This window comes from Ochotona princeps, chromosome 15, assembly GCF_030435755.1.
Source record: "Ochotona princeps isolate mOchPri1 chromosome 15, mOchPri1.hap1, whole genome shotgun sequence".
Lineage (NCBI taxonomy): Eukaryota > Metazoa > Chordata > Mammalia > Lagomorpha > Ochotonidae > Ochotona > Ochotona princeps.
Genome location: NC_080846.1, coordinates 11,039,357 through 11,063,204, shown reverse-complemented (window position 1 = coordinate 11,063,204; position 23,848 = coordinate 11,039,357). Strand labels below are relative to the sequence as shown.

Genomic DNA, 23,848 nt, shown 5'->3' with positions numbered 1-23,848 from the left:
CCCTGACAGAACCTCGCGTTGGTGTGGTTCAGAGTAGCTGTGTGGCTTGTCGAAGGTCCTGACTGAAGACTCCTGACTCCAAGTGCAGTGCCACTAAGGCCTTCATTTGCTTCACAGGAGCGTATGATGATGTTATGTTTACAATAACATCCTCTATATTGTGAGTAATGAAAGTGCACTCTAATTGTTTGCCGATTTCATAAGACATCTTTGTAGAAGGGCTATATGAATGAATTATATGGATATAGGATATATATATATAACATGTGGACAAAATTTCCTTTATATGGACTCCGAACCAATTATATACAAAAACGTAAAACTTTTCAGTAGCTTATAAAGTAATTGGAGTACGAAGTATGGCAAATTCATTTTCTATCATAATTGTATCCAATTTCATATTTTGCCTTTATTACTTAAAATGTGAATGAAGAGAAATACAACCTTAAATGCAGCTGCTTAAGAAAATGGTAGTGATCCAAGATATTACTAAAAATGAAGAGCTACACCAGACAGATATTCAAAGCTGAATTTATTTCCTGCTGTTGGCTTCCTCTGACTCCATGTGTCTCCTTCATACCACTGCTAATGAATAAACATTCGAAAAGTAGGAGGAGATGAAATGCTTGCTGATAGTTCTGAAAGAACTAGAAGGTTAAGATGATGATTAAAATGGAATTGATGGATACATTATATTTAAGAGTTAACAAATGAGACACTTTTTTTAAAGAATGTAAAATCAGCTACTACAATAATTGATAATATTACATCTGTTTAAATTTCAATAATGGCTGATAAACTGGAACACAAAACCATATAACAAAAGAACTTCTTATGAAAAGGAATGCCGAGCTAAGGCAGAGAGGCTAGATCAGCGGTTCCTGGTGTTGATCATGTCTGGAGGCGGTTGTTCATATGAGATAGTGTATTTTTAGTATTGCCTTTGGAATTCCTTGTAGAAAATCCTGCCATCTATCATGTATGGTAGGAGAATTACTGTTTTGAGGAGCAAGCTTTGTAGTAATGCCCCAGATTCCTTCATTAAGGCATTCAACTCGCAATTTTTCCTTTTTTTTATTTTTAATTTTGTTTTTGTTTATCGTAGAGTGATTCTCATCAGTTCCGTGTCATGGCAGCTGTCCTTCGCCATTGTTTACTAATTGTAGGTCCAACCGAAGACAAAACAGAAGAGCTGCACAGGTGGGTGACCTCTGTATGGATGTCTCGATGAAGAGCACAATGGGTATTGGTTTTTTTATGTATCTAATTGTAATTATACACACAGTGAAATAGTAGTTAATTAAATAGTGGTCATGTAAGGATATTAGGATAAAACTTTTTTTTCAAGATTGATTTATTTGAAAGGCAACACTAGAAAAAGAGGGTGCGAGGAGCAAGAGAGAAAGACACAGACAGACCTTCGATTCACTGGCTCATTTCCCGAATTACTGCAGTAGCTAGAGTTCCTGGCTGATCTGAAGCTAGGAGCTAGGAACTACTCTGGGTCTGCCATGTGGGTGCAAGGGCCCAAGCACTTGCGCCATCTTCTGTTGTTTTCCCAGACACATAAGCTGGGAGCTGGATCAGAAGTGGAGTACTCAGGACTTGAACCAGCGGCTTTGGGATCCTAGCACTTCAGTTAACGGCTTTATTTGCTGCACCACAGTGGGCTTGAGAAAATGTGTTGACAAATGGTGAAATAAATTGCCAAGGATTTTTCTGAAGGATGAATTTAGTAACTTAACACAAAACCTAATTATTTCTCAAACACTGCAAAAACCATACACGAGTGCTTAAAATGAAATTTATTAAGGTAATTAGTAATCATTCATTTATGATGCTTTTTTTCTGTAACCGTGTCTTTATTTTAAAAGTTGTTTGGGGGCTTGGTGCAGTAGCCTAGTGGCTAAAGTTCTCACCTTGTACATGCTGGGATCACACATGTGTGCCAGTTTGTGTCCCAGCGGCCCTGTTCCCATCTAGCTCCCTGCTTGTGGCCTGGGAAAGCAGTTGAGGACGGCTCAAGGCCTTGGGATCCTGCACCTGCGTGGGAGACCTGGAAGAAGCTCCTGGCTCTTGGTTTCAGATTGGCTCAGCTCTGGCCATTGTGGCCACTTGGGGATTGAATCAGCAGATGGAAGACCTTCTTCTCTGTCTCTCCTCCTCTCTGTATATCTGACTTTTCAAAAAAAAAAAAATAATAAGAAAAAAAACTTACTTGGATAAGAATCTGTTATGTTGAGTGTAAATACAGAGTATCTCTTAGAGACATAGAGAGGATTCCTTAGTATTTCTCAGAGACTTTCCTAGGAGATTGAGGTTACTGCTGACTTAACAGTTTGTCTGGAATGGCCTTGAATGTCCCTTTAATCAGAATTAAAGTGATTAGTATCATTTTGAGCAGTAATGACTGTAGGCTAATCCATTTAAATACAGAGAAAACTGCACCAACCTCAGAGGACTATTTTAGGAACCCTACTATAATATCTGCTGAAAGCTGCTCCTCTGTATCTGCCTTGAAACAGTTTTTCTGTGTGTGCCTGTGTGTGTAAGGGATGATTTTTTGAAAGGATGTTTTAAAGTGGGCCCGGCATGGTAGCCTAGTGGCTAAAGTCCTTGCCTTGCACACGCCAGAGTCCCTTATGGGCTTCGGTTCTAATCCCTGCGGCCCCACTTCCCATCCAGCTCCCTCCCGTCCAGGTCTCTGCTGTTGCTGGTAGAACCCAGGTACGTGCTCTGTCATCTGCTGCCTTCCTGGATACCCTGGCAGGAAGCTGGATGAGACATGGAGTAGCTAGAACTTGAAATGGCCCTATCATGTGATATAAGGGCTTCCCAAGCAGCAGCTTAATAAGCTGCACCACAATGCCTCATCTCCCAGTTATTTTGTTATAGAAAAATATGCTTATGAAATGTATCATTTTTACAAGTATACATCTACTTTTTAAAAACTATTTTTATTGAAAAAGTAGATCAGATTTACAGAGAGAAAGAAAGAAAAATCTTCCATCTCTGATTCAGTCCTCAAATGGCCGCAAGCACCAAAGCTGAGCTGATCTGAAGCCAGGATCCAAGAGATTCTTCCAGTCTTCCACTTTGGTGCAAGTCCCAAGGCCTTGAGCCATCCTCTGCTGCTTTCCCAGGCTGTAATCAGGGAGCGGGTTGGGAAGTGGAATAGTTGGAACACAAACTTTTGTCCATATGGGCTCCAGTGCTTGGAAGGTGAGGATTCATCCAGTGAGCCAGATTTTTGAAAAATCAGATTTTATGGAGTGAGAAGGGTTTTTCAATTTTTTTTAAGATTGACTTATTTTATTTGGAAAGGGAGATTTATAGAGAGAGGAGGAGGCATAAAGAAAGATTTTTCATCTGTTTGTTCACTCCCCAAATGGCTGCAACAGCCAGAGCTGAGTCACTCTGAAGCCAGGAGCCAGGAAATTCTTCAGGATCTCCCACTTGGGTATAGAGTCCCAAGGCTTTGAACTATCCTCCGCTGCTTTTCCAGACCATAAGCAGGAGATGAATGGAAAGCAGAACAGCTAGGATGCACAGCAGCACTGACAAGGGATCCCAGTGCTTGAAAAGCGAGGATTAGCCAATTGAGCCATTGTACCAGGTCTGGGTTTTGTGTTTCTACCAAAGATGTCTTTGGGATTTTGATAAAGATTGCATTGAATCTATAGAATGCTTTGAGTGATGGTGGTATCTCAACAATATGAAGTCTTGTTACCACATTTGGAAGATTTCTAATATTAAAGTTTTAGATGATGTCATTTGATTTTAGTAATTAATCACTGTGTTGGGCATGATCTGTAACTTGAGGGCCACAAAGATAAATAAATATAGTAACATCTCTTCTCTTCCCAGTTAATGGGTAAGACAGACTTGTAAGTAAATAGAGTTGTTACATGAAAAATGAACAAGCTTACCAGGGTATACAGGAAAAGAAAGCTGTCTAAAGAACCAAGGAAGTAAATTTTGCTTTTTTCTTTTTTTACACTCCTTAAGCTGATTTCTCTAAGTAAATAACAGTTACCCAGGTGAACTACAACCGAGATGGTGCTCTGAAGACTCCATGTACGTACCCTGTAAGAACATAGAACTGAAGAGCAGAGAAAAGATGGAAATCCTCTGAAAAGTTAATAATTCAAGCAAGCATAGGATAGAAAAATGCCCCAGGAAAAAATTTTGAGCAGTTTCCTAGTGAGTTAACTATTCAAGTAATAATTGCTGCTGGTACTCAAAGGACGATCTCAATATGTTCTGGCAAAATGAAGGAATTCTTTTCACTCATGTTGTGCTGTACCTCTTCTCCATCTTCTTCAGGACTTCTGGACCTCTGCTGAGTCCCTTTCCTCTACCTCTAAGCCCCCTTCCTGATTTACTTTCTTCTCCCTGTATCCTGAAACTGCTTCATCATTCTAACGTCTCTAAACTCACATATCACAGTGTCTTACAGTCTCAAGGCTTCCAAACCCAGATCTCTCAGTCTACCTCTTAAACACAGATTTTTAAAAAGATCTTCTTATTTATACTTGAAAGAATTAGAGTGAAAATCTTCCATCTGCTGATTACTCCCAACATGGCCACAAAGCCTGGCTGCGCCAGGCTTAAGTCGGGAGCCAGGAGCCTTGTCCAGGTCTGTCATTTGGGTAGCAGGGGCGCAAGCACTTGAATCATCTGCTGCCGCTGGAACCAGCATCAGAAGTGGAGCCAGTGGGATGTAAACCCATGTAGGATGCAGACTTCGCAGGCTGTGGCTTTTACTCACTGTGTAACAACACTAGCCCCTCACTCCACTTCTATATGCAAGTTGCTGAGGCCTGAAGGAAAGATTTGCCTATCCTAACAGATGTGTGCATTTTTCCCACTGTATGCAATTATTTTCCAAAAAGAATATCTGCTTGAAATCATTATACATATATATTTGTGACCTGTGTTTTCCTTTGTCATTTTCTTCTCTTATCCTGTACATGGGTTTCTGCCAAACCTTTGCAGCTCTGCTCAGGCTTTCCCCACTCCTCCTCCAACCCACTCCACAGCTGTCGCAGAGAACATGTTTTTGCCTAGTGGGTATGAATGCTGGTGGTGTTGGCAGTGTGGGGCCCTCATGGCCTGTAAACCTGGAGTTTGGGTTAGGTCTCAGGTGCCTCGCTAAGACTAGGGGAGAGATCATGCTAATGTGTCAGACAGTTTCTAATAATAAATTGGGCCGTACATTCCCACTATGGTAATGTATCAATAACAGATTTCTTCTGAATGAGGAAAAGCATCTGTCATTGCCTTGTATTTGCTAACTCACAGAATTGAATCAGGCTTTGTCCTCATCCCTGGGTTTCTTCTGCCTTTAACACCCCTCCCCCGTCACCAAGAACACATTTATTGACACTGTCCCACCTTGTTTCCTTTTTAGGAGCCCACCATTCCACAATTCATATCATTGTATTCTTCCCATCTTTCTCTTGCTTAAAATAGTTTATTAGGGCCTTTGCACTTGCTGTGTATAACCTGGAATGCTTTTCCCCAGACCCTTACAACCTAATTAGATCAACACACGCACAGCCACTATCTTACTACCTGCTTGTTTGCTTGCTTTATTTATTTGTTTGTCTGCTTATTTAGAAAGGTTTATTCATTCTTTTATTGGAAAGGTACATATACAGAGAGGAGGAGAGACAGCTGATTCACTCCCCACGCGGCCGTTCACGGCTGGAGCTGATCCAATCTGGCCAAGGGGCCAGGGGCCTCCTGTGGGTCTCCCATGCAGGTGCAGGATCCCAAGGCTTTGGGCCGTCCTCGACTGCTTTCCCAGGCCACAAGCGGGTAGCTGGATGGGAAGCGGGGCGGCCAGGATTAGAACGGGCCCTCATGGGGGATCCCAGCGTGTGCAAGGCAAGGGCTCTAGCCACTAGGCCACTGTCCTGGGCCCCACTTGCTTTATTTTTTCATGGTTCTGTCACTGAGATAATACTGTTCTTGTATTTTTCTGTGTGTTCCGTTTTATTCGCTCACTAAATTGCAGAGTTAAAGATTTTTTGTTTTGTCCTCCACTAACTCCTCAAAACCCAGAGCAGTTATTCCTAAGAAGTCCCAATAAGCATTAGTTGGATGAATGGCAGTGGCTTTGCTGACCGCTTTATAGGGCAGTTGGAAACTTTCAGGCAGGAACTTCCTCACATCTTAAATCCCACTCCTCCTACCCATAAATTTACTGTAATCTGAGATTGCCTATTAATCTTAGAATATTAAGTAGTTCTTTTCTTGCCCAAGGCTATTTTCCACCCCTTTCCCTTCTGTCCCCTGAGACCCTTTTCAGCATGAACTCTTCTACATGTTTGGTCTCTTTTGGGCTTTATTTCTTTAGAATGTGAGCATGCTGAGGTCTCTTGCATTTGGGAGATGGAGGGTATCTTTCATCAAACCTGCCCCCTCTATCAGCTTATTTCTTTACTTTTCTTCACAGCTAAGATTTTTCGCAGTGTTTTCTGTGCCATTTATGTCCAAACATTTTGGTTAAACCCCTAAATTACAAAAGATTTTTAAATGCACACTTGTGTATATTCATTATATTCAAATTACATGCAGTGGTATTTCAAAAAGTTCATGGAAATGGGATTAAAAGATGTTTATTTTGATGTGGAAAAGCTCTGAAATCCACACCTAAGTTTTCATAGTACACATCTTGAATTTTTATGGCCCCTCGTGTTCATGGATCTTGTATGTAATAGTGGTATATGAAGTAAATCATGGCATTGTGTATAAAAAATAAACAGTCAGGGGGCAGTGTAAAGATTAATATTTTAAAATGTGAAGACTTAGTGTGCCATAAATTTTATTTTCAAATAGAGACTTTTCTTTGTGTTTTGCATACTTTGTTTTTAAGTGTCTTGCTAATTGTTATAGCTTTGAGTTATTAGCTTGTAGTGCAGGATGTATTATATACTTAAGATTCATCGGTATCATGGACATACAGATTCATAGATCGTTACTTCAAGCTAGTTTCTTGCCAAATCTGATTGGATTGTCCTTGTTTTTCCTCACAACATGGCAGATAAGAGTTCTGCCGTGTTCTTGTCCTTTAGATACTCGACTGCCAAGTATTATCTTGAATTTTTGTTTCTTTGCATGAGTTGTTAGTTTATCCACTTTAAATGATTAGTTTAGTAAAAACTAGATAAAATTGTAATTAGGCCTAGTTAACAGAGCATAAATGAATTATAATATGACCAGTTGAAAAATGCAAAAGAATAATTAAGGAAAAAGTCATTTTGCTGCCCTTGCCATAACATGGACTTTCAACTCCTCCATCAGGCTACTTTATGTATTTGTGAAATGAGAAGTATGTGACTCCATGATTCAGGTGTAGATATAAGGTCAATGTATTTATTAAATGTTAATAATCCTTAAATTCTTTTCATCCTTCTAGATAAAAATAAGTAAAATAGAACTGTTTGCCTACATGGTTGTATATACCTCATTCTACTTTGCAGATGTCTGATTTGTACTTATTATTTCCCCTAGTCATTCTTTATCCCACTCTAATCTGGCTTCTGTATCTCCTTTGCCAGCACCATACTGATTTAAGGTCATTAATAAGCTATCAGTATAATATCACAATTTTTTTTAATGTGCCCGTCTAACTCCACATATACATTCAAAGCCCTGAGTCCCTAATTAAGAGACCTTGTCTTTTTCTTTAAACCAAGGGATTTGTTTTCATTTCTCCACAGCTGTCATAATCTCATTTGTCTATATTTTTGCTATTCCTTTTTAACATGTGAGTTGTTAAAAATCTGCTTAATAATTGCCGTACTATCTGCTAAGTAGGATGCTGTTTACCTTTAATAGCACATCAGAGTGGTTGGTGAGTATCCCCACTCCCTTTTGAATGTTTATTTGTTTATTTATTTATTTGAAAGAGAAACACAGAGAGAGAAGCACAGAGGGAGAACAGTCTTCCATCTGCTGGCTTCCATCTCCCAGGTAGTTACAGCAGAGCCAGGAGCCAAGAGCTTCTGGGTCTCCCACGTGGATAGTGGGAGCCCAGGCACCTGAACTGTTGTTCTCTGCCCTTCTCAAGCCACCTGCAAGGAGCTGGATCGTAAGTGGAACACCTGCGACCCAAATTGGCACCCGTATGAAATGCCAGCATCACAGGTGGTGGTCTTACCAACTGTGCCACAATGCCAGTCCCTCCACTTTATTTTAGAGACTGGACAACAAGGAGTAGAAGAGCCCACATTTGTTGCCCAAGGCACACTTACAGTAAGAAGCTACCAAGAACTCAAGCCCAGTGCTCTACAAGATATGCTTTCCTGCCTTCCCGTAGGAAAAGGAGTATGTTGTCAACTTTTATGTACTTGGCACCTAGCTTAAGGCATAGTAAATTGAGGTAGTCTTAAAGAAGAAAAATGTTCTAGGCAGGAGGAAATTTGGACACAGGCAGAATTTACAGTATATATACTGTGTATTTATAAGACAGTAACCAGATCATTGTGAATTAAAAGGAAGCTTCACTGAGGGTACCATTCAAGAATCTTTCCGTCCATAACTTATCCAAATTTTTCTTGACATATTCCTTCCTGCTGTTGCTTTAGTGTATGCCAGCCTTTTGTAGCAAAACTCCCTTAAGTATTGATTATCTGGCTCTTGTGCTATTTTCTTGATTCTGGCTAATAATATGCTACCATAATACCTGTTATTAAATATTAAGATCACTAGGGACTTCTGTATTACTAAATCTAGTGGATATTTCTCAGTCATCATCTTATTGGGTCTACTGGCATCCTTTGTTACAGGCAGTCATTCCATTTTCAGACACAACACAGTTTGTTTTCTTATCTTACTAGCTATAAAGTTCTTTTATTCCTCAGCCTCTGGATGGTACAGTAATTGATACTTAGCCTTCATTGTCTCTGAGTCCACACTCCCTCCTTTGTTGCTATAATCTGATCTTGTCTCTTTAAAGACCCTCTGTATGCCAGTGACTTCTCAGTGTATATCTCTGCCATGGATCACCCTCCCTGAATTACAGATTCGTGCAACCAATTTTTTATTAATGTCTCCACAGGTGGGTGTAATAGACAACTCGCACTTAACATATTCAAAATTACTCTTGATTTTCCCTAAAATCTACTACTTCAACAATATTTTTTATTTTTTATATCATTGTTAAATATATTACTTTACTTTTTTTAATCTCTAGATGTTTAAAACTTTGTTTATAACGATTTATCATGATTTATAGATACAGAATATGATGAAAATCTGTTTTCTCTTTTTTTCTGCCTATCCTTTTTTCTCCCTGTTATTATTTTTTGAAGTAACATTTTAAATTTACATTACAATAAAAGGGCTTCACCAAATAAGAAGCTTAACAAGTAAAAAGCAAAAAGACCCAAGTTTAGTGGGAATAGAGACAATGGCTATAGACAATAATTGAACACAAAAATGACCTCTTCACCCATTTACAGTAAATTTTAAATTAATTACCTATCACTAAAACTGTATCAGTATAGCATTCTTAACCACTGGTTTGACAGAAGTTTCACAAAATTAACTCTGTTTCTTTTAGCTGCCACATATAAGGGAGAACATGTGGTATTTGTCATTCTTGGTCTGGCTTATTTCACTCAGCATTATTTCCTCCAGTGTGTCCATTTTGCTGCAAATGACAGGATTTAATTCTTTTTATTATAACTGAATAATACTCTCTTGTGTATATATACCACATTTTCATTATTTGTCTGGTGATTGTTGATTCCAAATTTTGGCTGTCTGAACACTGCAGCTATAAACATGATGGTGCATGTCCCTCTTGGGTAGGACACGTTCATGTCTTTCAAGTATATACACGGTAGTGGAATTGCTGGGTCATATGGCAAGTCTACTTCTGGTTTCCTAAGAAACCTCCATACTGTTTTCCACAGTGTCTGCATTAATCTACATTCCCACCAACAGTGTAAGTGTTCCCCTTTGTCCACATCCTCATCACTATCAGCATTTGGTACTTTGTGTGTGTGTGTTTAATATTTGTTTATTTGAAGGAGTTTACCCTGAGAGAGAGAGAGAGAGACAGAGAGAGAGCTTCCATCTGCTGATTCACTCCCCAAGTGACTGGGTTGGTCAAAAGCCAGGAGCCAGGAGTTTCTTCCAGGTCTCCTACGTAGGTAAACGTGTCCAAGAACTGGAGCCATCCTCTACTGTTTTCCCAGGCCATAGGCGGCGAACTGGATTATAAGTGGAATAGCGGAACACGTTTGGGAGGATTATCCTCCTGTGCCACCTCACCAGCCCTACTTTTGTATTTTGGGTTTTAGCCATTCTTACAGGGATGATGGGATATCTCATTGTGGTTTTGATTAAATCTTCCTGATGGCTATGGATATTGAGCATTTCTTCATATATTTGTTGGTCATTTGTATTTCTTCTTTTGAGAACTGTTGAGGCTCTTGCCTATCTTTTAACTGGATCTATTTTTTTTTTCCATTGAGTTTTTAAGTTGTTTGTATATTTGGCATGTTAATCCGTTGTCAGATAGGTAGCTTGCAAATATTTGTTTCTATTTTGTTAAGTGTATTTTCACTCTGTTAATCATTTCCTTTGCTGTGTTAGCACCATTAGTTGAAAAAAAGTTATACTTACTGGTGTAAGTATTTTTGTCAGAAATCCACTGACTATAAATATGTGGGTTAACTTCTGGGCTGTCTATTCTGTTCCATTGATCACTTTATCAGTTTATGCCACTACCAACCTGTTTTAATTACTGTACCTTTGTGTAGTATGTTTTGAATTGGTGGTGATTGTGGTCATTCAGGCCTTGTTCTTAGTGCTGAGAGAAACAAAGATACTTGTTTCCCTTGCCCAACAGGTGAGCCTGTGATGCCAGGCTGGTGGCACCCATTGCTGTGACTGAGGCCTATATGATGCAGAAGGACTCTTCCTCGGGTCATGCTAAGAGAGTACAGCTAGTGCTGTGGCTTATAACCAACAGCCCTAGTCCTAGGATTAGGGGATATGAATTGAACAGTGCTCATGTGCTCAGGGTGACCACAGGTGTACAGAAATGTTTACTCTGGAGGGTTTGAGACCAGAATGGTGTAATGCAGGTATTTTTTCCCTGGGTCCACACTGTAGCTTCCTGGAGCATTGAGAAATTCGGGACTGATTGTTATAGTCTTGGTGTTGCAGAGTATGATCATTACCCAGATCTCCCAAAGTAGGACCACCTTGTAGATGGGCAGCTGCTGGCGTTAGTCCCTAGACACTAACATGATTCCCCCAGCTCACTTAAAATGTGTGAAAGTAACTCTTGAGCTAACACTCCCAGGTCCCCACAACTGCAAGCTGCAGGAATACTGTCCTTTGCCCACATGTTGTCCTGACTCTGCCGTGGGAGCAGAACAGAGGCACACTCTGCAACTGTGCTGTTGAGTGCGACTCTCTATAGAAGTGCGGAAGGAGACAGAGGCAGTGCAGCATCCCTGCTTCAAGCCTGACACTCCCTCATACCCTTGTCAGCCCCCAAGGCTGCCTGTGGAATTCCCTCTCAGCTGGACTGTGAGCAGCGTGGTCGGCAGCACTTTGCACCTCCATGTAGTGAGATTGTGGCTGGCAGCTGGCTACAGGCACCTCTGTCATCTTTTCTCTTGTCCTGTTGAGTCTTCATCGTTTCTCCACTTTTTTGCCATAATCTTTCCAGCAGTCAGACTTGGAGATGTGATCCTTACTTTGCTCTTTGCCTCCCTCAGAGCAGCTGAAGTTACTGTGTCTGTGGTACTCAGCATCTTGGGTTTCAGTGTTTCCCTTTTGGCATTTTCGCATAGTTCACATTAACCTGTCAAGAAGTCCTTCTGAATGTATCTAGATCTACCTCTTTTTTTTTTAAAGATTTATTTTTTATTACTAAGTCAGATATACAGAGAGGAGGAGAGACAGAGAGGAAGATCTTCCATCCAATGATTCACTCCCCAAGTGAGCCGCAATGGCCCGATGCGCGCCGATCCAAAGCAGGGAACCTGGAACCTCTTCCAGGTCTCCCACGTGGGTGCAGTGTCCCAATGCATTGGGCCGTCCTCGACTGCTTTTCCAGGCCACAAGCAGGGAGCTGGATGGGAAGTGGAGCTGCCAGGATTAGAACCAGCGCCCATATGGGATCCCGGTGCGTTCAAGGCAAGGACTTTAGCCGCTAGGCCACGCTGCCCGGCCCCAGAGCATGGTTTCTAACCTTAGATGCTCTGCTTTGATCCAGCTTCCTGCTAATGCACCTGGGAGAACTGAGGAAAATGGCTCAAGTACTGAGCCCCTGCTGTCCATATGGAAAACCTAGATTGAGATCTAGGCATCCTAGCTTAAGCCTGTCCCAGGCCCAGCCATTGTGGCCATTTGGGGAATGAACCAGTGAATGGAAGAGCTCTCTGTTTAACTTTCTGTCTCTCTCACTCTTCCTTTTGTATTCTCTCCCTCTCTCCCTCCCTCCCTCCTTTCTTTCCTTCCTCTTTCCCTCCCTCCCTCCCTCCCTCTCTTCCTTCCTTCCTTTTAGTGGGAGGAAGTGGAGAATCATATGATTCTAAATAGCCAAAGCAGTTTTGAGCAAAAGGAACAAATCTAGAGACATCATACTACTTAATTTCATAAAATATTACAAAAGAATAATCATACAAATAAATTGAGCAGAATAAGGAACTCAGAAATAATCCCATGCACATAGTCAGCTGGTCTTGCACACGAGTCAAGAGTGCACAGTGGAGAAACAATCATCTCTTGAGTGATGATGTTGGGAAAACTGATCTCCACCTATAAAAGAATGTAATTGGGGCATTATTTCACACCAGACACAAAGCCTAAAATGGATTAAACACATAAATGTGAATTCCTGAAATAATCTTTGAGAAGAATACATAGGGAGGAAACTTAAGACAATGATCCTGACAATGATTTTTTTTAGATGTAACAGGTTACAAAAGCAAAAATAGACAAATGAGATTACATCGAACTGAAAAGCTTCTATATAGCAAAAGAAACAATGAGCAAAAAGGAAAAGACAAACTATAGAATGGAAGAATAAAATTACAATTTGTGTTATCTAGAAGAGGGTTAACATTCAAAGTATATTTGGAACTTTTAACTCTGTAGCTAAAAAACCAACTTGGTAATTTTTGCTGATGGTATGTTGGAGCTTTTAATTGATCGGGATGATACTCTGCTGGCTCTGTCTTCAGACCAGAGAGGGTATACCTAAGAAGCCGTTGAACTTGACTGGACAATAAGATGCTGGACTCTATGTTTGGTATACGCTTGCAATGGGGGAATCTCAACTGAACTTGAGCTGTGGTTATGCAACAAGGTGGAGGAATCCACCATGGTGGGAGGGTTTGGGGAGGGGTGGGGAGAATCCAAGTACCTATGAAACTGTGTCACATAATACAATGTAATTAATGAATAAAAAAAAAACCAACCTGGTTAAAAAATGGGCCAAGGACCTATACAGACGTTTCACCAAAGACATATAGCTGACTGCCAGCTGCATCAGTAGGTGTTCAGCACTGGGACAGGCATTGTGGCACCCTGGGTTAAGCTGCCACTACGAATACCTGCATCCTAAATTGGGCAGCCAGTTTGAGTTGCAGATACTCTGCTTCAGAGCCAGCGTTTTGCTGATGCCCCTGGCAGCGGTGGGTAAGGGACCAAGTGCTAGGGTTCCTGCCACGCCTCAGAGACACATCTCCTGACTTTGGCCTATCCTAGCCCAGCCCCCAACCTGTCTGTCAGTCTGCCTTTCAAATAGTCCTCAAGGAGAAAAAAAAGGTTGATTATCACTAATCATCATGGAAGTGAAAACCTTAAGTGTTCTTACCACAAAAGAAAAAAAGTTTAGAAAACATTTCTTAAAATTAAAAAAAGAGAGGGGGCCCGGTGGCATGGCCTAGCGGCTAAAGTCCTCGCCTTGAAAGCCCCGGGATCCCATATGGGCGCCGGTTCTAATCCCGGCTGCTCCACTTCCCATCCAGCTCCCTGCTTGTGGCCTGGAAAAGCAGTCGAGGACGGCCCAAGGCATTGGGACCCTGCACCCCGCGTGGGAGACCTGGAAGAGGTTCCAGGTTCCCTGCTTTGGATCGGCGCGCATCGGGCCATTGCGGCTCACTTGGGGAGCAAATCATCGGACAGAAGATCTTCCTCTCTGTCTCTCCTCCTCTGTGTATATCTGGCTGTAATAAAAATGAATAAATCTTTAAAAAAAAAAAAAGAGCATAAGAAAAATCTTTTGAAAATCTTAATTTTTAAATAGACTCAAGTCCCAAATAGAAAGAAGATACAAATTCACTAGACAGACTTGTACCATTATTATGTTTTTCAGTGCCATTTCGTGTTAACTTATGTTCAGTTCAGCAACTGGTAGGAACTAGATTTAAGATTGCCTCTCTCTCCCGCAATTAACCAGGCTTTAATCAGGGCTTTAAGGAGTTCTAAATAGGCCTTGCTTTTAAATCTGCATATCAAGAGGGGGCTGGGAGCGTGAGCAGGAGGATGTCATGTCTGCGTGATTAATGATCTCTAGGGAGCTGAAAAGGAGAGAGTAATATACACAGTATTTCTACCCCCTGGAGGAGGAATGCAAACACCATTGTGCAGTTCTGTGCATAGTCACTCACTTCCTGGTAGCTGGAGAATTTCATACACTCCTCTACCACAAATAAAACTGTCAGAGAAGTGACAGAGCTCAGAAAGCTGGCCTTCCTTACTTAAAAAGAATAGTTCAAACACAATGGCCAGAAAATTAATTTTGTAATTGTTTGGGAACCCAATTGTTTAGTAAGAACTGAGAACTTCTTGTGAAAAGCCTAAAACTTTCAAATATTTGTTGAATCAAACTCTGCGTTTGGTGTCTTAAATTTACTGAATTTCTGTGAACGATTTGCTTATTTGCTTTACGTGAACTTAAAGGGGAAACATTCCTTTTTAATGAAATGACCCATCTCAGACTTTCCAGTTTGATGTCTGATAGGTTTGGAGACTCATCAGTGGAGCCCAGAGCCTGTGTACCCTGGGAAAGGAAAATCCTCACGTCTCAGAATGGCTTGTATAGTTTTAGAAAATAATTCTAAGGTAGATTTCTTTCTTTGTTCTTCTCTTTGTATTTAGTAAAATTTCCAAAAGCTTAGATCAGAAGTGAAACATTTGAATCTGTAAATAAGGAACTTCAGATACTTGAATTCTTTTTTTTAAGTTTATGCGAAAAAAACATTGTATTTCAGCTGCCTCTGATTATTTACAAATAACCAAAATTAGGTACTTTGTGTTGTAAGAGTTGCAACCACAGCAGTAGGCTTCCATGTAGACAATCACATAACTTGCACTTTACCAGGGACCATCTATTCAAAGGATTGATTGATTTTTGCTCAGGATTATTATTATTATTTTATACCCTGTCCATTACCACTCATTATTCTGCATTGTCTACTTTCTGGTTGATAGGTTTTTAAATTTTTCCATAACATTCAAAAAAGGAAATATTTATTTTGGGGGGAGTGGAGCGACATTGCAAAGCAGAGAACAAAACTTGAAATTTTTTTTTTGTATTTTGTTTATTAGGATGTCACTGTAATCTAAATTAAATTTTAGACTGCTATGGTCTAAATGAAGACAACATCAGATGTTTGAAGCCCTGAGTTTGATTTCCAAGTGGTTAGACTTTTAAATTGTATTTACAAGAGTTTATTTTTAGCAAGGATGTGGTTATTTTTAGATCTGCTTCTCTGTCACTAGGAAATGTAATGCCTGTCTTTCCATTGTTGTGAGTCAGGAAGTCTTGAGGCACAGGTATGTAAGATTCAGTTAGCATGAACCATTGCCTTTCCTTTGAAATGAAAAATTTGAAGTATTACATGGAAGAAAAAATAGTTCCACTGTGACTGCTTCCAATTTTGAAATCTCTGGTATCACTTTAATCTGTTCTACACCAAATAATAGAACAAGATTTTTCAGGAATGCACAAAATACAAGGTTTGGGTTCCCCCTACTGGTCTGTGTCCTAGGCTCTTACATTCATTTATACACAGCAGAAAGACTGGCTAATTATTATTGCCTTATTTGAAGAAACCTGATGAGGAGAGAGAGAAAACAAGCACAACTTCCATTTTCCTGCATTTATCGTCCCCCAAAATGGGATGATTTAAAAACAACTTTATGGTCTGTATCTAGAAAGAACAAAACATAACCCTACAATATTTGATTTTAATGTTGGTACCACGACGGTAAGTTGCTTATATGCAGTGCTTTCAAAATGCTTTATCATAATCTAAGGAACAATAAAACATTAGTGGATCTACAACCTCATGGGGAAAAATGCAAAGCTGGCAGTGTTGTCGTAGTCAATTTAAGAGCTGACATTAAAGCCCACTAATTCCTATCTTAGCGTTTCAGAAAGTGACATGACATGTGATTGTATCTGCCCATTTAACAGCTGTTCTTCGTAATTTGTCATATGTGTATTTGAAACAGTTCTTTATTTTCTGTCTCTTAGTACTTGCTAACTAATGTTAATGACATATTTTGAGAAAGAATTTTAATTGATTCCTAAAAGTCATTTCTGAACTTATTGTGCTTATAGTTTATTCAGTCAAATAAAATATTGTATTTTTTAATTGCTTTTCAGCAATGCAGTCAACCTTTTAAGCAATGTTCCGGTCTCTTGTTTGGATGTCCTCATTTGTCCATTAACCCAAGAGGAAACAGCACAAGAGGCACCGACTCTAGATGAACTGCCCAGTGAAAAAACAGCTGAAAAAGAAGCAGTTTTGAAAAACAATACCATGGTTTACAATGGTATGAATATGGAGGCCATTCATGTTTTACTCAATTTTATGGAGAAGAGAATAGACAAGGTAAGGCTGATAAGATGGAATACTTGGGCAGCTGTTTATATATCATGTGAATGAGCCCTACATAAACACACATGCACATAGAGCATGCTTTCTGAATGTAAGCCTTCTTATACTCCTGACAGGTGGTGTAATAATTTGTACGTTGGAACCATTTTGTTACAATGTATGGTAAATTTCTGAAACCGAGTAAATATATGTGGTTCACTACTGAAAATTGTGTTCATGTTAACACCAAAATTAAGACCAGTTCCTAAAAACAAAGGAAAAATTAATTGCTTTTCTACATAAAGACTTTTTAAGTCCTAAAAGTAAAAGTTACCCTCTCAAAATCATGATACTTTCTATCATTTTTTGAAAAAGACATTTGCAGTTTTGCACTTACTGTGAGTTGCTGGTCTATAATTCACTTTGTCAAGGAAGTGTTACTAAAAGTCAGCAAGGTAGTATAGGAGGGTAACAAAATATTTGCCTCCTTTAAGCCCATTGTTTGAGTCAGTGGGAACTCTAGAAATTGTAGGAAAATCCAGGAAGGACAAAAACAGACATTAGTAAACATACAATCAGCCCCAACCCCAAAAAGAATTAATATGCTCTGCCGTTCAGAGGAAAATACCATTGGAAACAGACTAATGTGGCACATGTGGTTTCCTTTCAGGGCAGCAGCTATAGAGAGGGTCTAACTCCAGTTCTCAGCTTACTGACAGAGTGTTCCCGAGCCCATCGACACATCCGAAAATTTCTCAAAGATCAGGTAACTGCTTCATGAGTATTTTACCTCAAAATGATAAATTATATGTTTTTTATATAAAGTGAATGAAATAACTTATGGTTTTCTTTCAGAAAATCGGAGAAGTTCCTTTTAATCTTTGAAATCTTTCTTGTCCTGAAACAGATGGACTTGTGTATTTTTTGAGTCATTCATTCATTTATGAACAAATGTTATTGAGATTTACTGTGTGCCATGTTCTAAACATTGTTCTGAGAACAGAAAAACCGATGAAGTCTCTGGCCTTAATGAGTTTCCTTTATAGTGGAGTGACAAGGTGTAAGCAAATAAATACATAAAGGCAGGTGGTATGTGTGTTCTGGAGAAAGATACAGCAAGGGAAGACAAAAGGAAAGCTTAGGAAATAAAGGAAGGCATCTCTAAGGAGATAATATTTTAACAGAAATTTGGGTAAGTAAGAAAAGTCTAAAACTATCTGGAAATATACTGAAGACAAATATAAATTTGCTAAGATGAGAACGTGCATGTGAGAGGACAGCAGTAAAAGGGTTCATTGGGGCCTGGTTCAGTGGCTCAATCAGCTAAACTTCTCCTTACAAGCGCCGGAATCCATGTGGGCACCCATTCGTGTCCCGGTTGCTCCACTTCCTTTTCCAGCTCCCTGCTTATTGCCTGGGAAGGCAGCAGAGGAGGACACCCTAAAGCCTTGGGACCCTGCACCTGCATGAGACCCAGAAGAAGCTTTTGGCTCCTGGCTTCGGATTGGCTCAGCTCCAGCCATTGCAGCCTCTTAGGGAGTAAACCAGTGAATGGAAGACCTCTCTGTTTCTCCTTCTTTCTGTAAATCTGCCTTTTGAATAAAAGTAGATCTTTTTTAAAAATGAGTACTTTTTAAAAAATCATGGAAAATGAAATTAAAGCTTCAGTTTATTTTGGTGCAAAAATTTTGAAGTCTCTGCATAGCTTTTTTATAGTTTTTGCCATGAATTTTTGATGACCCATTATGTTCAAGGGACACAATGGTAGATGAAAGAAGACAGATGTACAAGAGCCAGATAGCATAAGGTTGTATACGATTTTTGGTTCTCTTCTATAAGGTGAGAGACATTGGAGTGTTTTGACGGGGAGAGAAATGTGACCTCAGTAATATTGGATGATCTTCCAGCTACTATTTTGTACTGTTTGTAGGATGGACTACAGTAAAATGTTAAGAGGGTGGGAGGAGACAAGCACGAAACTAGTGATGATGGGGGCTTGCGATAGGATGGGAGTCGTTGAAAGTTCATACTTGGAGATGTTGTGAAAGTAAAACTCAAAAAATGTGCCAGTAGATTGCGATGTAGGTGGAATAAAAGATCATCCAAGGTGACTTCGTGAGCTTTTCCATCTGAGACTCCAACTGAAGCCAAGCTCTACAATCCTAGCTTGAGGCGCTTTCTCTGAGCACTCTCAATCCAGCATTGTTTCACCATGGAAGTAGTCAGTCTCCACTGATGTCATCGTCATCCATTTCATCATCCAGGCTGGAGTCCCTATAATCGCTACTTTCTATACATTTTTTTTAAAGATTTACTTACTTATTTGAAAGACAGAATTACAAGCAGGAGGGACAAACAAAAAATTTTTTTATCTACTGGTCCACTTCCCACATGTCTGCAAAGGCCACCACTGGGCCAGGCTAAAGTCAGAAGCCAGGAGTTTCATCTGGGACTTCATGTGAATGCAGGTGCCCAATACATGAATCATCTCTGACTGCTTCCTCAGGTGCATAGCAGAGATCTGCTTGGAAATGGAGCAGCCAGGTCTCGAACCAGTACCCCCATGAGATTCCAGTTTCACAGGCAATAACTTAAGATGCTGCACCACAGCCCTGGTCCCCAGCACATCTTTTTTTTTTTTTTTAAGATTTTATTTATTTTTATTGGAAAGGCAGATCTACAGAGAGGAGGAGAGGCAAAAAGAAAGATCTTTCATAGATGAATCACTCCCCAAACGGCCGCAGTGGCTGGAGCTGAGCTAATCTGAAGCCAGGAGCCAGGAGCTTCTTCCGGGTCTCCCACATGGGTGCAGGGTCCCAAAGCTTTGGGCCATCCTCGACTGCTTTCCCAGGCCACAAGCAGGGAGCTGGATGGGAAGTGGGATTTCCGGGGTTAGAACTTGCACCCATATGGGATCCCAGTGCGTTCAAGGCGAGGACTTTAACTGCTGCGCTGTTGTGCAGGGCCTCCCAGCACATCTTTTTTTTATTTTTTAGTTTTTTTAATTATTATTATTTTTTTACAATCTTGACATAATTAGGATAAAAAGGTTCAAGCACTACAGGAAGGTGGGCAAGACAGTTAGTTCCGTATTGTTTCCTTAATATATTTGATGTAAAAGGGGATTTTAAGGGCGAAGCCCCACCCAATCTCCCACCCACCCCAGGTTCCAGATGTGGGGCATGCTCCAAGGGTCTTGCTCAAGTGGTTTTGGTTCAACAGTTCTGAATTGCTGCCACTCTCACCACTCCAAGCACGATGAGGTGGTTGGAGAATCCACTGATTGACATAGTCCATCTTAGGGTCTCCGTTCGCCCAGTATTTTCATTGCCAACATAGAGCTGAGGTGGTTGATTGACTTGTTCTGTCCCCAGCACATCTTAAACCAGCAACCAGCTCTTCTCGCTCTCTCCTAATTCATATTTACCTGGAAAACATAAAAAGCTAGTTACATCTGGACCTCCACCAAGCATTTGAACATTTATTTATTTTTTTTTTAAGATTTATTTATTTTATTACAAAGTCAGATGTACAGAGAGGAGGAGAGACAGAGAGGAAGATCTTCCACCCGATGATTCACTCCCCAAGTGAGCCGCAACGGGCCGATACGCGCCAATCCGAAGCCGGGAACCTGGAACCTCTTCCGGGTCTCCCACGCGGGTACAGGGTCCCAATGCATTGGGCCGCCCTCAACTGCTTTCCCAGGCCACAAGCAGGGAGCTGGACGGGAAGTGGAGCTGCCGGGATTAGAACCGGCGCCCATATGGGATCCCGGGGCGTTCAAGGCGAGGACTTTAGCTGCTAGGCCATGCCACCGGGCCCGCATTTGAACATTTAACAGCAAATACCGTGCTGTCAACTAGTCTACACTGAGTTCTAGAGCTGCCACTCCAAGTTGATTATTTTATAGCTCCTTTTTCTTCAAACCTCCATACTTAACTCTCCTTTCCTCTCCTCCCTCATGTATCATCCATTTCCTAGTTCACTGCAAATGAAAGGGAAACTTGGATCTTTGTGCTGCTGTGTCTGTTGTCTGCTGTTTCCGGAGCACTGTTTGTTTGTCTGCTCCTTTGTGGCAGTGAACTACTCTGCCTTCTCTGTGTGGTTTGTGGCTGCCTTTCTCACAGATTCCCTTGCATCTCACTTTCTTAGGAATGTTGTCCTTCCATGTATTGCCCCCTCTCTTTTTACATTTGATTATTTTAATGCCCTGAATTATCTGATAGTGCCCAAGTATGTCTTCCATTTAAGTCAAAAAAAAAAAAAAATCCTTCCCTTAATGCCACTTTTCAAACTGTCTTCTCATGCTGCCATTCCTCTTCCTGCAGTGTTCCTCCGAAGGCTTTGTACTCATCCTCTATATTGTTTTTCTTCTTTATTGACTCTCCTGAATCTCTGTAATTAGATTGTCTTGCTTTCCGGCGTAGAGGCATTTATCACAATGACCAACCCAATACTGCCAAAGCTACTAGTTTTTAAGTTTTTTTTATTCCCCAATAATTTTTTTGAAATCCAATCATATTTATTTGCTATTTTTAAACCTTATTTTTTACTAGATCCTGATTTAGAAGTGGACGCTGTCAGGAAAGATAGCCTGCGACTTGGTGATCTGTACCTGGCGTATTTCTCTGGCCTGCTTCATTGTCTTGGCCTGAGGTTTAGCTATTCTGCAGCCTCTTCCTTATTCTTTTTTTTAATTTTTTTTTATTTTTTTAAAGATATATTCATTTTTATTACAGCCAGATATACAGAGAGGAGGAGAGACAGAGAGGAAGATCTTCTGTCCGATGATTCACTCCCCAAGTGAGCCGCAACGGGCCGATACGCACCAATCCGAAGCCAGGAACCTGGAACCTCTTCCGGGTCTCCCACGCGGGTACAGGGTCCCAATGCATTGGGCCGTCCTCGACTGCCCTCCCAGGCCACAAGCCGGGAGCTGGATGGGAAGTGGAGCTGCCGGGATTAGAACCGGCGCCCATATGGGATCCCGGGGCTTTCAAGGCGAGGACTTCAGCCGCTAGGCCACGCTGCTGGGCCCCTCTTCCTTATTCTTACTCCGCTGTTCTTCAGAGCAATGTGCTGGCATTTCTGCTGGACTCGTGGAGTAACAAGACACTGAATCTTAGGGGTTTTGCTCCTAGGTTTCTTACCTTCTTTGTTTAGAGGCTTTCTCACAACATACTGGCGTACATCATCTTTAGAGGAATTGAAAAGTTTGCAGATTCTGTTGGCTCTTTTAGGACCCACACGACATGGCATTGTGATATCAGTCAATCGTGGAATATCTTTCTCTCCTTTTTTTACAATAGCCAAGTTGAGAACACTTTGGCATCAACAATGCAGCCCCAAACTGATTGGCGTTTTCTTTCCCCTTTTCTCCTGGGTCTGTAACAGAAATGCCCCTTTGCTCGTCAGCAAGCAAACTTGGCCATGGGTCAAGACACCTTGCTTCATGGGGAAGCCTTTTTAGTCGTTTATACTGCTGATCTGAACCATGCAGCCCTTCTGCTCCTCACCCAGAGCATCAGCAGCCACTTCGGCGGCCGTGCGCGTCTCAGAAAGTTGAGAGTTTGCGCTCATCATCCACTGGGATGAGCTAGCAGCCAGTGGCTGGGAAGGAGATACTCAGCTGCATCTTGAAGCTGCTGATTCCCTGCGAGGCACCACAGCAAAGAGGCCAGATAACATTTGATGTATGTGTTCACTCCCAAAATACTTTCTTTCACCTGATTTCCAAAACATGATAGAGAATCTCTTTGCTGACCCTCCTCTTCCCAACCCTGTTTGAGTGCTCCAAGGAGAAATGATCTGCGTCTCTGCTATGACCTTGTTCAAGAGTAATGATTTTAAGAAACATCTATGTGCTGGTGACTTCAGAACTTTCACGTTCAGCCCTCACGTGTCCCTAAGGTATATCACAAAAATGAACTCTACCTACCTAACTCCGCTTAGATATATGGTGGGGTATTTTTAGTTTGAGATATCTGAAGCAAGTGTCTTAGTTTTCCATCCCCACCTCTTTCTTCACCTTCTTTCCACATTTCAGTACGGGGTACCACCATTCTCCCATTGTCAATATCATTTAGAATTTCCCCTAACAGATGAATCAGGTTTGTTTCTCCTTTCTGTATTTGTGGTCAAGGGTTAATAAGCACCTTACAGTGACTACATCACATGATAAAGCGGATATAAAGAGAAATTAGAAAGTAAGAACTCTATTTTTAAGGGATTTGTGGCATACTGGAAGAAGCACTAGTGTAACTTTATGATGCTTTCATTTGCTCTGTAATCAGTTTGTAATTATGGTGGAGGCAGTATAGTTAATATTGTATTATGTTGAATATTCTCTATTACTTTAATCATTAATGTATCTTTTTAAAAAGATAATTTTAATATAGTTTCTGCCCTTATTTCAGTCTGTTCCTTTCAACACCCTTTATTAAATGCTCTAAATATATTTCTTCTTTTTTTTTTTAAAGATTTATTTTTATTACAAAGTCAGATATACAGAGAGGAGGAGAGACAGAGAGGAAGATCTTCCACCCGATGATTCACTCCCCAAGTGAGCCACAAGAGGCCGGTGCACGCTGATCTGATGCCAGGAACCAGGAACCTCTTCCGGGTCTCCCACGCGGGTGCAGGGTCCCAATGCATTGGGCGGTCCTCGACTGCTTTCCCAGGCCACAAGCAGGGAGCTGGACGGGAAGTGGAGCTGCCGGGATTAGAACCGGCTCCCATATGGGATCCCGGGGCTTTCAAGGCGAGGACTTTAGCCGCTAGGCCACGCAGCTGGGCCCTAAATATATTTCTTCTTAATGACTAGAAAAATGTCTCAAGATCAGGGAAGAATTCAACACAGAGGTACAATTGGGGTTATCCAGATGCTTAGGACTTAATACTTCAGTGTCAACATTGACAAGATAGAGAAAAGAGAATCAGGGACAGAGGCCGAGACAAAGCCACTGGTGAGATAAGAACCA

At 40.9% G+C, this 23,848-nt stretch overlaps 1 protein-coding gene and 1 pseudogene across 6 annotated transcripts in view; one reads left to right on the top strand and one right to left on the bottom strand.

Moving 5' to 3' along the window:
• RIC8B (RIC8 guanine nucleotide exchange factor B) overlaps positions 1–23,848 on the top strand; it is a 113,672-nt gene that overhangs the window by 51,949 nt on the left and 37,875 nt on the right. For all 6 annotated transcript variants that reach the window (XR_009246775.1, XR_004995280.2, XR_009246774.1 and 3 more), the window contains exons 4-6: positions 1,106–1,200; positions 16,655–16,883; positions 17,539–17,634. Coding sequence is in view for 3 of the 6 variants with exons in the window: in XM_036492465.2 (XP_036348358.1) it covers positions 1,106–1,200; positions 16,655–16,883; positions 17,539–17,634 (420 nt within the window). In the remaining 3 variants the exon portion in view is untranslated. The remainder of the gene's footprint in view (positions 1–1,105; positions 1,201–16,654; positions 16,884–17,538; positions 17,635–23,848) is intronic.
• On the bottom strand, positions 21,411–22,503 carry LOC131482138 (small ribosomal subunit protein eS6-like; annotated as a pseudogene).